General features: G+C 49.8%; 1 protein-coding gene and 1 long non-coding RNA gene across 15 annotated transcripts in view; one reads left to right on the top strand and one right to left on the bottom strand.

The window, feature by feature from the left end:
- Positions 1 to 50: 50 nt before the first annotated feature.
- Positions 51 to 13,248, top strand: part of LOC118155388 (uncharacterized) — a 28,134-nt gene continuing 14,936 nt past the window's right edge. For 4 of the 7 annotated variants that reach the window (XR_013535003.1, XR_013535004.1, XR_004745861.3 and 1 more), the window contains exons 1-3: positions 51 to 6,141; positions 6,878 to 6,932; positions 8,442 to 8,602. This is a non-coding gene — a long non-coding RNA (uncharacterized LOC118155388). The remainder of the gene's footprint in view (positions 6,142 to 6,877; positions 6,933 to 8,441; positions 8,603 to 13,248) is intronic. The other 3 variants (XR_013535007.1, XR_013535006.1, XR_013535005.1) reach the window with 3 other exon arrangements.
- FAM219A (family with sequence similarity 219 member A) overlaps positions 370 to 13,248 on the bottom strand; it is a 59,528-nt gene continuing 46,649 nt past the window's right edge. For 2 of the 8 annotated variants that reach the window (XM_035308473.3, XM_035308459.3), the window contains exons 2-6: positions 7,952 to 8,000; positions 4,804 to 4,906; positions 4,483 to 4,563; positions 3,750 to 3,804; positions 370 to 3,237 (exon numbers count right to left, since the gene is read on the bottom strand). In XM_035308473.3, coding sequence (XP_035164364.1) covers positions 3,082 to 3,237; positions 3,750 to 3,804; positions 4,483 to 4,563; positions 4,804 to 4,906; positions 7,952 to 8,000 — 444 coding nt within the window. In that variant the 3' untranslated portion in view covers positions 370 to 3,081. Of the gene's footprint in view, positions 3,241 to 3,749; positions 3,805 to 4,482; positions 4,564 to 4,803; positions 4,907 to 7,900; positions 8,001 to 13,248 lie in introns of all 8 variants that reach the window. The other 6 variants (XM_035308462.3, XM_035308456.3, XM_035308445.3 and 3 more) reach the window with 3 other exon arrangements.

Raw genomic sequence — 13,248 nt, forward strand, 5'->3', positions numbered from 1 at the left:
GTGATGCCCCCTCCAGGATGGGCACTGCCCATTGTGATATCACCTGGCTTAGTCCCATCCCTGGGGAGGTGAGGAGGTGTAATTCCCTCGCTGCTCCTGACCCCCTCCTGCCTCCGGTCTATCAAAAGAGCCCAATTTCTAAGAGTTCAGAGGGCCTCTGGAGATCTTCTAGGTCAGGCTTCTCACTGTTGAAGAGAAACAGAGGTTCTGAGGGGTTGTGACTCACCCAGGGTCATACAACAGGTCAGCGGCATGCCTGGGAAACTGTGGGTGGAGGTGGAGTAACATGTGCACCCAGAGGACTGGTTCTCTCTGCTTCCCATCCCACCTGCCCCTTGCCCATACCCCAGGGAGGGAGCTGAGGCTGGCTTGTTTGATGCTTTTAATATCATTATTCGTGTTACACGATACACAACCAAGGATGATGGTCAATACTGCAATGAAAATGTTAAAAAAAATATTATACACGGCTCATGTCTTCCACACACCTTCCTGGAAATAAATTAGTGAGCACGGAGAAACCTGGCTGGGTGGCAGCCACAGCTGAGAGTAGAGGGAGTGTTAAGGCAGTATCTACAAGGGGCAGGGCAGCAGGAGGGCAAGCTAAGGCCTAGATTCTTCACTCTAACCTCCCAGACAGGGCAGGGGGGAGCCATTCCCCTCCCTAGACACAGAAGCTGCCACTGCCAGCTTCCTGTCTCTCTCTGCCACACATACACTGCTTCAGCTGGAAGCCCTTGCCTGCCAGGGAACTAGTATGTCTGTGGGAGGGAGATTTTCCCTGGTGTCTCAGGGCCACAGTGATTGAACAATGGGCCCAAGTCACATAGCAAGTCAGCAGCAAAGGCAGCAGCCTAAATGAGCCCCCCAAAAGAGGAGGTACCCATGTTCTAGAAAGGTGAGTCAAGGGGCCCCGGGTTGGAGGTGGTAGTGGGAGGCCTGGTTCTGAGATCCAGATGATAGGGGCACAGGGGTTGGGGGGATGTTGATCTAGGGGGGAGAGATGGGCTCAGATGGGGGCTAATATGGGCCTTGTGGGTCCTGCGGGTACCTTCTCTGTCCTTGCCTCCCTTTGGCATTTTCTCATTATCTAACTTGGGCCCCTGCACTAGAGGAGGTAGGGATGGGTTGATGGATTGGGGGTGGTGAGCTGTACCCCAACAGTTTCGAGTTGGCAGTTCCTAGGTATGATGCAGGGAGAGGTGCCACCCTTCCTAGGCCAACAGCCTCACTCCCTCCTCTCATTGCTCCTCATTCCAGCTCCTACCTCCCAGGATTGGTGTCCAGAGAGTGGGCTGTGGGTGAGTCCATGGGAGTGGATTCACCAACATGTGTGGGGTGTTAGCATGGGCTGATCCACCTGGGCCTGTGCTATAAGGTATGTGGGGCACAGGCCTGTGCAGTCTTAGGCCAGCTATACTTTCATTTTTCTTCACACGGTGGCAGGTCTACACTGCCCAGCCCCAGAGGAGGGCCTTCCTCACCTCCTCCCTCATGATTTTCAGCCTCAGCTTTCTTTTCACCCTCCCCTAAGCTATATACACATCTTGACCTACAGATACCCTATGCAGCCACACACAATAGACATCCCCCAACACACATACACATTCACAGACAAACATGTAATCCCAAACAGAGCCACATGTGCTCAGACATACACAGTCCTGATAGGAACTGCCCCTTCCCCTTTCTACAGACACACATGACTCATCCCACCCCAACCTCTTGGTGTACTGAGACACACAGAGATTACCCCCTCCCCACCACAGAAATTCCTATGAAGAAACACTTTCAGGTATAAAAGGATCTTAAAAATAATTTCAGCCGCTGTTCATTTTCTAGCTGAGGAAATTGAAGCCCAGAGAAAGCAAGTGGCTTGCTGAAGATCACAGGGAGGGGTCAGAGCCACCACAGAGAACCCGGGCTCTGACTCCCCACCCGGGGCTCTCAGCCCATTGCACTGCTGAGCTGTCTTCTGCACTGTAAACAGACCACACAGGCACTTCCCCACCAGGGACACCCACATCTATGACAGAAATAGACTGAGGAGAGGCAGGTCCAACAGAGACACACACACACCCACCCCCTGACAGCCTCAGAGATACACACACATTCTGCTAAGCACTCCCTACCACATCCAAATAACCACTTCCATACAGCCACTCAGCCCACTGGATTCTCCAAACCTTGCTCCTGGATTCTTACTGGGAAGCAGCCTCCCAGATCTTGGGCTGGGGTGAGGGGAATGGGCCATTGGAGGCCAGCCTTACTCCCTGCTTCCAGCCTGGCATTGAGACTAATGAGAAGGGGGGTGAGGGTGGGGGTGGGATAGGGTGGTGGCAGAAAGATAGATGCATTGGTGAGGGGCCAATGAGGACAGATCACACTATCCCAACTTCAGCCTGTCTCTAGGCCCACCTCACCTGCCCCACTCCCAGGGAGCAAGGAAGTGGGTGAATGGGGCAAGAGGAGGAAGAAGGCAGTGATCCAGTGAGTGAGGGGCACTACCGTGAAGGGCAGCTTTGCCAGGCTTCCCATCTGAGGAGGAGGAAATGCAAATAGAAACATGGGCCCTCAGGGGGCATGTGAAGGGGGCTCCGAGGTGCTGGGATCCGTCCCCACTGCCCTGGGCCTTTCTCCCTCCGAGCCCCTTTCCTGGTTGAGGCTGAGGCCAGGGCTGGGGGGTTCATGGCTTCGCTGGGGTGGGGCCAAGCCCCTGGCTTTGTGATCCCCCCACTTGTTAATGGTGACCTCCCTGACGTCCAGTCTTCTCTCTCCACCACTGGACTCAGCCCTGGGAAGCGGGGCAGGGTGCTGGGTGAGATTCCCCCAGGTAACTGAACAAACGGCCCCACCCCTCCTCAGCCCCCGGGTGGAGAGAGACCTGATTTTGGTTTCTCCGGCTCCATGAACACACAGAGGTACACGTCCTACCATAGGAGGAAGCAATGACTGTTACGAGGTTGGTGGCTGCAGGGGTGTGGGCTGGGGACAAGCAGACGAGCTGGGGAGGGGTCGGCCTCTGCCCGTCCTACCCGGCCCTTGGCGGCTCTGCCCCGGCGGCCACAGTGGCCTTGCCTGCTACTGAATGTGGCAGGCGGTGGAGGATGTGGCCTGGCAGCACATGCAGGTGGGGTTCACAGACTTGGGGGGAATGAGGTCTAGGTCCTCATCGTCGGGGATCTCATCTAACCGGTAGCCGTCCTTCAGCAGCTGGATGTTCAAATCTTGGTTGATCTGCTGTAGGCAAAGGGGAGGGAGGTCAGGCCCAAGCGGCAGGGAGGCACTACCCACGGCTCTGCGGCCACTCCAGGTGGTCTATGCCCCAATCCAGATGGTGAGCACTGCCCTGTCCCCCGTCTGTCCATACCCCTAGACCCTACTCCTGCCCAGGCACCTCCCTTCGCCTCTGGACTCCCTCTCTTTCTAGTCACCCCTCCCCATTCTAAGGTCAACTTCATACCTCTGGTCCTGCTTCTATTCGGGTTTTGCCCCTATCAGGCTGGCTATCACCTGTATTTCACAGCGTTTCACATCGTTCTATTTAAGTAGCCTGCTCCAATCTAAAGCCCCGCTCCTAACCTTGGGCTCCCTGTACTTGAGGCCAGTGACAGCTTTTTTTCCATCCTATCCTAGGCCCACCCTGTGCAGGGTACCACCCAGCCCTGCCCAGCCCTCTTTTTCCATGTACTTGGGATAGCAGTGATCCTGTCTGGTGATGTCTAGGGCGGAAAGGGGTAGGGGCTCACCTCAGCAGAGGAGTAGCCAGAGGAGGAGTATCTGGACATGTCAAAGTCATCATCGCTGGCCATGGAGGAAAGAGAGGGAAAGTGATTCCAAGAAATTAAGTAGAAAACTCTCTGCAATCCCATCTCCCCATTAGTCAGTATCCCACACCTCCTTCATAGTTCCAAATAAACAGCAAAATCTCAATAAAAGCCATGCCTGCTATGCAAATGCAGAATTTTTAAAGACAAGTTCCCTAGCTCCACCTTTGAAAATAAATTGCTAACCTTAACCTCCTTTGAAATATAGCAGGTACTCCTTTTGCCCCCTTCCTTCTCACCATTTTTTTCCCTAGACTCAAATCAACCTGACTTGCAGAGTTTTCTCAAAGTCCAAGTCTAGCCAGGTGTTTTCCAAGAACTAGGGCTCCTCCCTGAGGGGGTGGGGCATTAAGCATCACATTTTGCTAGCCAGGGACCACATCACAGGCCAGTTAGGGACAACCATTGGATCAGTTGTCCCAGCCTGACAGCAGACAGCATAGGCCCCCCTTTCCTCTCTCTGCCACCTCCCTTAAGCCTTTGGTCCCTGCCACTATAAAAAAAAAATTCCAGTCCCGGGAGAATTCACCCTTGGAGAGATTCTGGCTGAAGAATACTCCAATTCTGACATTATAGCAGGTATGGCCTGTATGGCCCACTTGTGCAACACAGGTTCCTTTGGTCTGCCCAGCTGCCCCCAGGCCCCCATACACACCTGTCTGTGTCAAGGGCTACCAGTGGCTTCTCATCTGGGCTCTGGTCAAGCGAGGAGTAGCCTTTATTGGGGACGACCAGCCTGGGTGAAGAATTTTGGGAGTTGGAGTGGCAAGTGTAGCATATAAACCTGGCAAGGGACTAGGTTGGGCCCCGTCCTACCACTTCCTTCCTTCCCTCCCTCCCCACCTTGGATCCTGTTGAGGCTGTCTCCTCTCAGAGAGGAGCTGGGCCTGAGGAGGGAGGGAAAAGGGGGAGGCTCAAGACCAGCAAAGATAGTTACTGGCTGGCAGGCTCCAGGTGGGGTAGGGAGGGCCTCTACCTCGTTCGGGCCATGACATTGTTCTTCTTGGGTTGCTGGTTGACAGGACTACCCATGCTGCCATTCTTCAGGGAGCCCTTCCGGGCCAGCTCCCGCTGCTTCTCTGCAGAAAAACATGGGAAGGAAGCTGTGTCTTGCCCCTGAGGCCACCCTGCCTTACCACTCAGGACAGCCTGGGCTGGGCCTCCACTGTGAAACCAACTGCTCCTAGAAGGACTGAGGCAGGGACCCCAACTCTAGGCGCCTGCTGCTTGGTGGATATAGTACCTGGCCCTGCACAACCTGAGGCAGACAGTTGGGGGGAAAAAGAGGAGGCTGCCCCCTGTTTTCCAGGAACCACAACTCCCATGTCTAGTAGTTAGTGGGTATTTGATGCCAGGGAAAGGCTGGAGAGGGAGAGACAATCACAGAAGGATGGGACAGTCAGAGAGGGCTTCCTTTAGGTGATACCATGACCTGAAGAGAGGTGGGCATTATAGGAAGGGATAATATGTGCAAAAATGAATTTATAAGTGAGCACAAATGTGGCTTTGGATACAGGGGTGAAGAGAGAGGTCAGGTTAGAGAAGTAAAATCCATTTATTCAGTCACTTATTCATTCAGCAAATATCCATGTCACTAATCATATGTCAGTTTCTGTGCTTAGGGGCTGAAGACTCTCTCTGGTTACAAACTCAGAACATGAAGGACTTGAATGCCAGACGGAGTTTGGGATAAATGCAGAAGGAAAAAGGAGCCACTGAAGGTTGTGATGTGGGAGGGGCAGAATTGGGCTGCAAGGTAGTGGGCAGGAGGTTGGGGGAGCATATTTGGCTATACTGCCTGAATGGTGTTCCTGACTCCTTTGCCAAGGTCTGAGTTCTCCAAGACTCCAGAGCCTACTAGATTCATGGGACTGGCCATCAGGTGACCCACTCCACTGCCTGGTGTGTGACAACTGTTACAATAAGTAGCTGCCTGGGCCCTGGAGGAGCCCATCTACCCTTCCCTACTCAACTCAAGTAAAGCCCAGATGTTAGGTGGAGAGGGCCTCTAGGGAAAATGTCTCATAAAATAACCAAATGCTCCAGAGGGTAAGGATGAGAATGACCTTTACAGATACTGTGACTTACTTTGAAATTTCCCCTGACCTCATGTCTCTGAATCTCTGTCTCCTATGCTTTAACCCTCTTTCTTTGCCACTGCTCATCTGATTCCAGCTTTTTCCCAGCTTCTTTCCAGCAGATGGCAGATGCCATTACCACTCCAGGCCTCTAGGGGGTGCAATTTGCCTTAAAGTTCATGGTGGTACTTGGCGCAACGGGGCAATGCTGTGAATTTTCAGGAGCAGCTTTGATGGTAATGTAATGGGGAGAAAAAAAGATGTTATTTTAAAAGCATGCTAAAATTGTTTGAAACAGTGGGAAAAAGCAAACAATAAACTGGCAAAAGCAAACTACAGACTACTATACAACCATTTAAAAGAATGAAGTCACTTTCTATATGCTGACATTGGAAGGAGCTCCAAGAGTTAAGTGGTGGGAGAGGGAAGGCCAAGTTTCAGAAAATGTGCACGATATGACACCACTTATGTTAAAATACAAAGTAAAACTACAAAAACTAAAAAGGCTTGGAATAGTTACCTCTTAGGAGGAGAATGTAATGGGGGAGAGTAAAGAAGTTATGCTTGTTAAAATACTTGTTACATTAAACAATAATAGGCTGGGCATGGTGGCTCACACCTGTAATCCCAGCACTCTGGGAGGCCAAGGTGGGCAGATCACTTGAAATCAGGAATTCAAGACCAGCCTGGCCAACGTGGTGAACCCCTATTTTTAGTAAAAATACAAAAATTAGCTGGGTGTGGTGGTGTGTGCTTATAATTCCAGCTACTTGAGAGACTGAGGGAGGAGAATCACTTGAACCTGGGAGGCAGAGGTTGCAGTGAGACAAGATTGGGCTACTGCACTCCAGTCTGGGCAACAGAGCAAGACTCTGTCTAAAAAACCCCAATAATAAATAAAATTGGCTGTAGTTTTAAACTGATGTCCTAGGATTATGAACACATTCCACTGAGAGAACTGTTCTTGTTTAGAAAAACAGCTCAAGAGGCTCCCTAGGTGTGGTCTAGAAGGAGAGAAGCAAGCAAGGTAAGAAAAAAAAATAGTAGTTGAATAATAAAAGTATAGGCCTCTGTAGAAAGGAGGGAGGAAGTTGTAGTGAAAGGGCCTTTCAGACTGAGGAGGCAGCAGTAATTGTTGGGCGGCAGGAGCCTGTGGAGGAGGATGGACAGGAGGGTGCCTCGGATGGCAGAGGAGCATGGAAGGATAGTCATGACCTATATTTAATTGTAAACTCTTTCCTGTATGTCCTATTTTGTAATTTCTCTTCAAGAAACCAAAGTTTTCATAGAAGTGTATTATTTACAGCAGCTGTGAGACAGTGAAACTTTGGTCCCTGAAGAGAGAGGGGCAACACGTGGGGTGAAGGGAGAGCAACAGTGACAGGAGCTGTGGACAGTAGCCAGGAGCAAGGGGACTTCACAGGATCAGGCTGCACAGTAAACTGACTTTGGAGTAGACATGAGACAAAACCACAAGGGAAACGTGACCTGGAAAGAAGGGGAGATATTTGGGTTTTCTAAGAAATGAAGGGGAAATTCCCCCAAATAGTGCCAACTAGGCCCTGAGATCTCTAGATGGGCTCAGGCTATAATCGGGAGAAGGGCTTGGCTTCTAGGGTTGGAACCCTCATTCCTTTCTATCCCTTAGACGTAGCAAGTAACACCCTACCTCTAAGGCAGCCTGATCAAGTGTTTGATGGGACTTTCAAGTCCTCTCTCTGGGATTTCATGCTTTTCCCCTTGCAGCTATCCCCTGGAATACCTGGAATATTCTTGGCTTCAGAGATGCCTCCTAGAGTTTCAGCCTCCTGCAGAGAACTGTAACTGCCCTCTTTGCCTGCAGGAGACAAGGTGCCTGGCAGTGCCAATGACTTGAAGGCTTGAGTCTTGGAATCATCTAGGCTGAGCTGGTTTATCTGTGGCACCTCATTGTTGACCCAGCCCAGAGCACCTTGTCTACTCCCCACATCTCCCTCACCCCCCAGACACACTCACCCAGCTTCACTTGGAGCGGGGATGGTTTGTAATTCATGGCTACTGACTCACCCTCCCGGGCGTCACAGTCTCCGTCTGAGATGGAGGCGGCGGCTGGGTCCTGTGGGGAGAAAGCAGTAAGACAGAGAGTTGTTAGAGAGTGAAGACAGGGGGCTGCTATCAACCCTGAAGCTAGCCTTCCCACCTGCCCCCTAGGTCTGTGAGCATTCACCCCTGACAGCAGGCAGGGCATTCAGGGAGAGAGGGTAAACCCATCTACTGTGGGACAAAATCACTGGGCTAGGTAGAAGAACCTACCTAGGTAAGGAACTGGGTGTCTGTCCTCAAAGTCCTGTATGGTCCAGCCTCCTTCAGAAAGCCCACCATGATTTCTTTAAACTCACAGGATTTCCTTCTCCTAACTCCCATATTAGTAGCCCTTCCCCTCAGGCCTTTTCTGTGTACTTGCTTAGCAAGGTCTTTCTAGGTTCCTGTCAGTTTAAGTCTAGGTTAAGGGGAGAGTAGTGTTCTCTGAGATGGGTCTTCTCCCTCTGTTTCCCAGTGCTAAACAGGTGCCTTCACAGGATCCAGAGAACTGACTGGCCAAGCCACACCAGCTTTCAAGGCTACAGCCATTGGACAAAAAGAGATCTAATGAGGACTTCTCCAGTTCACAAATTATACCTAAAAAGTTCTCCTGGGAGAACCTAAAAGGTTGGCTAGGTATGGTAGGTGAGAAGACAAATACTGATAAACCAGCAGGTGGCCAGTTAGTCTTTTGCTGCCCAGAGTGCAAAACACTTGATTCTACAGATGGCCAGGAAGATAGGAAAGTACACATTCTGTGTATTGTTCTCAGTCTGGAACCTCTGACATCCTCCTCACTGCCCTCTCTGCTAACTTCCTCTCACAGGGCTGGGCCTTGGGCTGTCCAGAGTCCTTTTTGTGATAGGACTCTGTCACCTAGGTTGGAGTGCAGTGGCAAGATCTCAGCTCACTGCAACCTCGGCCTCCCGGGTTCAAGCAATTCTCCTGCCTCAGCCTCCTGAACAGGTGGGACTACAGGCGTGCACCACCACGCCCAGCTAATTTTTGTATTTTTAGTAGAGATGGGTTTCATCATATTGGTCAGGCTGGTCTTGAACTCCTGACCTTGTGATCCACCCACCTCAGCCTCCTAAAGTGCTGGGATTACAGGCATGAGCCACCGCACCTGGCCCAAAGTCCTTATCTAGCCTTGCCATCCCCTCACAAACACCCTTCTCTGCTGCAATATCTAGAGCCCTGGCCCACCCTGCCTCAGTCAGCTGGAGGCAGCTGAGGACATCTGCATTCTTCCTGAGACTCTGATGGCCAACCATGGATAGGGCTGATGACATCCTAGTTGTCTTTGCATTTTAACCAGGGCCTGTAGAGTGCTAAGCCTAAGCTGTGAGGAGTGCAGAGGGGATCCAAGGCTGCTGCCTGTTCTGCCTCTGAGGATGCAGGGAGTAGACAGATGGGCATGTAGAATGCTGCCACGGTGTCAGGCCCAGGGATCTGAGTGACTGCTGGTGATCCAGCAAGGGAAGGATATATAACCATTATGGTGACTTCTGTTCCCTTTAAAATGAGGCAGTGGGAATGAAAACATGCTTGTCACTAAGGGGAAAGGGAAAAGTCTAGAATGTTTGGGAGGGAAATCTTGGCCTTGTCTGTGTTCCTTCAGGCCATCCAGAGCACATCCTTAGCCCTGACTGAGTAGAAGAGCAGGAAGCTTTGCTCAGAAAGAAAGGCTGAGTGCTGCAGTCTCTGCATCTTGGGCCATTTCCCATGCTGCAAGTCCTTCATCCTCCCTGGCTGAGCAACCCTCTTGAGAGACTCATAGCACCTGTGCCACACAGTCTTGGAGAAGCAAACCTCTAGTGGCCCTGAGATGCCTCTCTGTAGCCAGAACACCCTCTCAGCTGCTACCTGCAGGGGAGGTGGAGATGGAATAGCTGGGCTCTGAATTTCCTGTGGGCCTCAGAAAGTGCTCACTGAAAAGCAGCCAGAGGGAAGTGTTTTTAAAGGACAAATCCCATAAACACGCTGGTGGGACCCTACCAGGGCAGTACTGGCACATTTCCAAGTCCCAAGTCACATTGCTTCGCCTTTTTTGTAGCATTTGTCACATGTCACATATACCACATGCATTTGGAAAAGGCTTCCTCCCTTGGCTCATCTCTTGCCTCTTTGACCATCATTTCTCTGTTCTCCTACAACCCTTTGCCTCCTCTGTAGGGTGCTGCCATCGGCCCTCCTCTCTCTCCTTGGGAAGCCCTCATGTCTCCTATAGTTCGGATTGGCATTTTTATATTGATGACTTCTAAATCTTTTGCCTTTCAATCCTGCTTCTCCTCCTTAACCCTCTACCTCATCTATCATATGAGAGTGTTATGCCTCACCATTCCTTCTCTAGGGCTGATTTTTAAAAACACAAGCCCTTAGACACTTGGGGCTAACTTTGTACTCTTCAGTGCAGATGACTTCATCAGAGTTTCTTCTTTCAGTCTGGAGTACTGGGTATAAATGGTAACATGGGAGGTAGATTGTGCAGGAAGGACAGGGCCTGGGAAGCCATTGAGCAACTCTGGTCACAGGGACCTACATGTGGCCCTTGAGGCCTACTGGGCAGTTCCAGGCGGTATGTGATCCTGAATGAAACTGCCAACTCCTTTGGGCCATGACTCAGGGTGGTCCTGACCAGGGAGCAGAGCCCTAGGTTGAGAGGCCCCATGCAAAGCCCACCATCAGCATCTCCTCCATCACTATCCATGATAGAAGGCCACCTTAGTGGCAAGCACAAAGATCTCTGGCACTGTGCCTGCAAACTTAAGCCTTTACTGTGAGCTTCCTCTGTGTCTTCCCTTAGAAATGCAGCCAATGCATCACAACCATCACATGGCAATGTAATCAGGGAGATTAAATGTAAAATATTCATGAATGTAAGTATCAGAAAAGACTCCAGGCAGAAGGAAGTGCCTGGCTCCAAGAAATCAGGGAGAATTTAAAGTGCACCCCAAGGACATCTGGAGGCGTTAGCTAGATCCGGGAACTAGAGTGGGGATTAACAAGATTATTAATAAACACTCAGCAGAGACAGACATTGAAATGCATCTCTAACAGCAGCCCATGTTTCTGCAACCCTTCAAATAAATTCTCCAAAGACTACAGAGATGATTAATAGCCCAGCCTCACTGTTTCTGGGACAGGATATATAGGCTAATGGCCAGTGCAAAGCCAATATAGCTAGAGGAAGGCAAAAGCATCAGAAGACTCCTTAGAATCATAATAGTTTGGTCCACTGATTTTCATTAAACTGTGTTCCCTGAGTGACTGTGAGGGGGAACAATAGGATGGGGGTCTGGCTTCCCTTTAACAAGGGTAGATTCACCTTTTTTTCATGTATGTATCAGCCTCTTGCAACATTTTGTTGGAGAAAATGTTTTATTTTTTTTAAAGGTTAAAATCTTTGATTTTAAATCTTTAAAAATGTTTTATTATGGAAATTATTATAGCAAGTAGAGAAAACAATGTAGTGAGATCATGGGTACCTATCAACGGCTTCAACAAATATCAACTTATCAACCCATTCTTTTTAAAAATGAGGAAAACTGGGCCCAGAGGGGAAGTGTCTTACCCAAGGTCAATGATGGAGTCAATAACCTTTCAAAGCATGTAGGGAGGGACATAGGGAAGAGAACATGACTTGGGCTTGGAGCTAAAGACAGGCCCTCTGGGAGGCTGATCCTTTCCTGCAGGCCCAAGCATCAGTCTGTATATTAACCTCTTCCCTTGCCTCCCTGCCCCAGGGCTGTACCAATTCATGAACTGTCTTTAGCTGGCTGGCCTTACTTATTGGAGCTGTGGGTAGTACAGTCAATACACTTGTAGGCTGGGACCTAAGAGATCCCAGAAAAGCAGTATAGAATTGGGTGGGTAAAAAAGGGAAACAAAGGAAAAAACCAAGTGTAGAACCTTCAAGGCTCATGCCTGGAGTCTTAAGAAGGAGGACCTGGAGAAGTAGATGGAAGAGTCTGCTTTCCCGAATGACTCGCAGACCTTTACGGGCTACTCTGGGAGGACTCTGGGTGGCAAAAAAGAAGACTCGTAGCGGGTCTTGTAGTTCCTAATGTACGTCTTCAGATCCATGAGCTCATCTGATTCATATAAGTACCTGGTAGACATGTGATTGCCTCCTCAACATTCAAATTATACTCCTCCTCCACTGGGCAACAGACATATGGCTTGGATAGGCTGACCTCACTCTCAGTGCTAAGGGGATGCTCTGTTAAAGGAAGACAGTCTACACAATCCCATCCTCCTTGCCACACAGACTGAAAGGAATAGTGTTTTTTTATTGTGGTTTTTTCTTTTCTTTCTTTTTTTTTGAGATGGAGTTTCACTCTTATTGCCCAGTCTGGAGTGCAATGGCATAATCTTGCCTCACCGCAACTTCCACTTCCTGGGTTCAAGTGATTTTTCTGCCTCAGCCTCCTGAGTAGCTGGGATTACAGGCATATGCCACCACGCCTGGCTAATTTTTTTTATTTTTAGTAAAGATGGGGTTTTTCCACATTGGTCAGGCTGGTCTTGAACTCCTGACCTCAGGTAATCCACTTGCCTCGGCCTCCCAAAGTGCTGGGTTTACAGGCATGCGCCACTGCACCTGGCTAACTGAAAGGAATATTGTAATGGTTAAAAGTACAGGTTCTGGAGCCAGAGTGCCTAGGTTCAAATTCCAGCTCCTCCAGTTACTAGCTGTACTATCTGGGTTTCGGCTTCCTCTTCTGAATATGGGACTAACACTATACCTAGGGCAAGGGTTCCTGTGAGGATAAAAGGAGGTAATATGTATTAAGCAGTTAGAATAGTCCTTAGCATAGTATATCCTGAGCACTATATCCATGTTAACTATAAAGATATCACTAGTATAGATTCAGTGAGGCCTACACTACCATGGTCAGTGTGCATTAGGAATGGCTGGCCTGCAGCTGCAGCCCTGATACCACCACATAGGCTGGGGCCTGGCTTATATATGGAGGTATCTGTGGAAAAGGTACACCCTTCTTAGTATGAGTAAAGGCCTGACCACAGGGCACACTATTTCTTCTCTTCCCTCACTCCAGTATGATACAATTCTTTCATCTATTTAATGATGCTAGGGCTCACAAATATAAATAGAAAAGAGTCCCAGCTGGGCATGCTGGCATGCACCTGTAGTCCCATATACTAAGGCAGGAGGATCACTTAAACTGAGGAGTTCGAGTCCAGTCTGCACAACATATTGACATATTGAGACCCTGTCTCTAAAAATAAAAGGAAGAAAATAAAACAGTCCTATTTTT

Source organism: Callithrix jacchus, chromosome 1 (genome assembly GCF_049354715.1).
Source record: "Callithrix jacchus isolate 240 chromosome 1, calJac240_pri, whole genome shotgun sequence".
Taxonomy (NCBI): domain Eukaryota; kingdom Metazoa; phylum Chordata; class Mammalia; order Primates; family Cebidae; genus Callithrix; species Callithrix jacchus.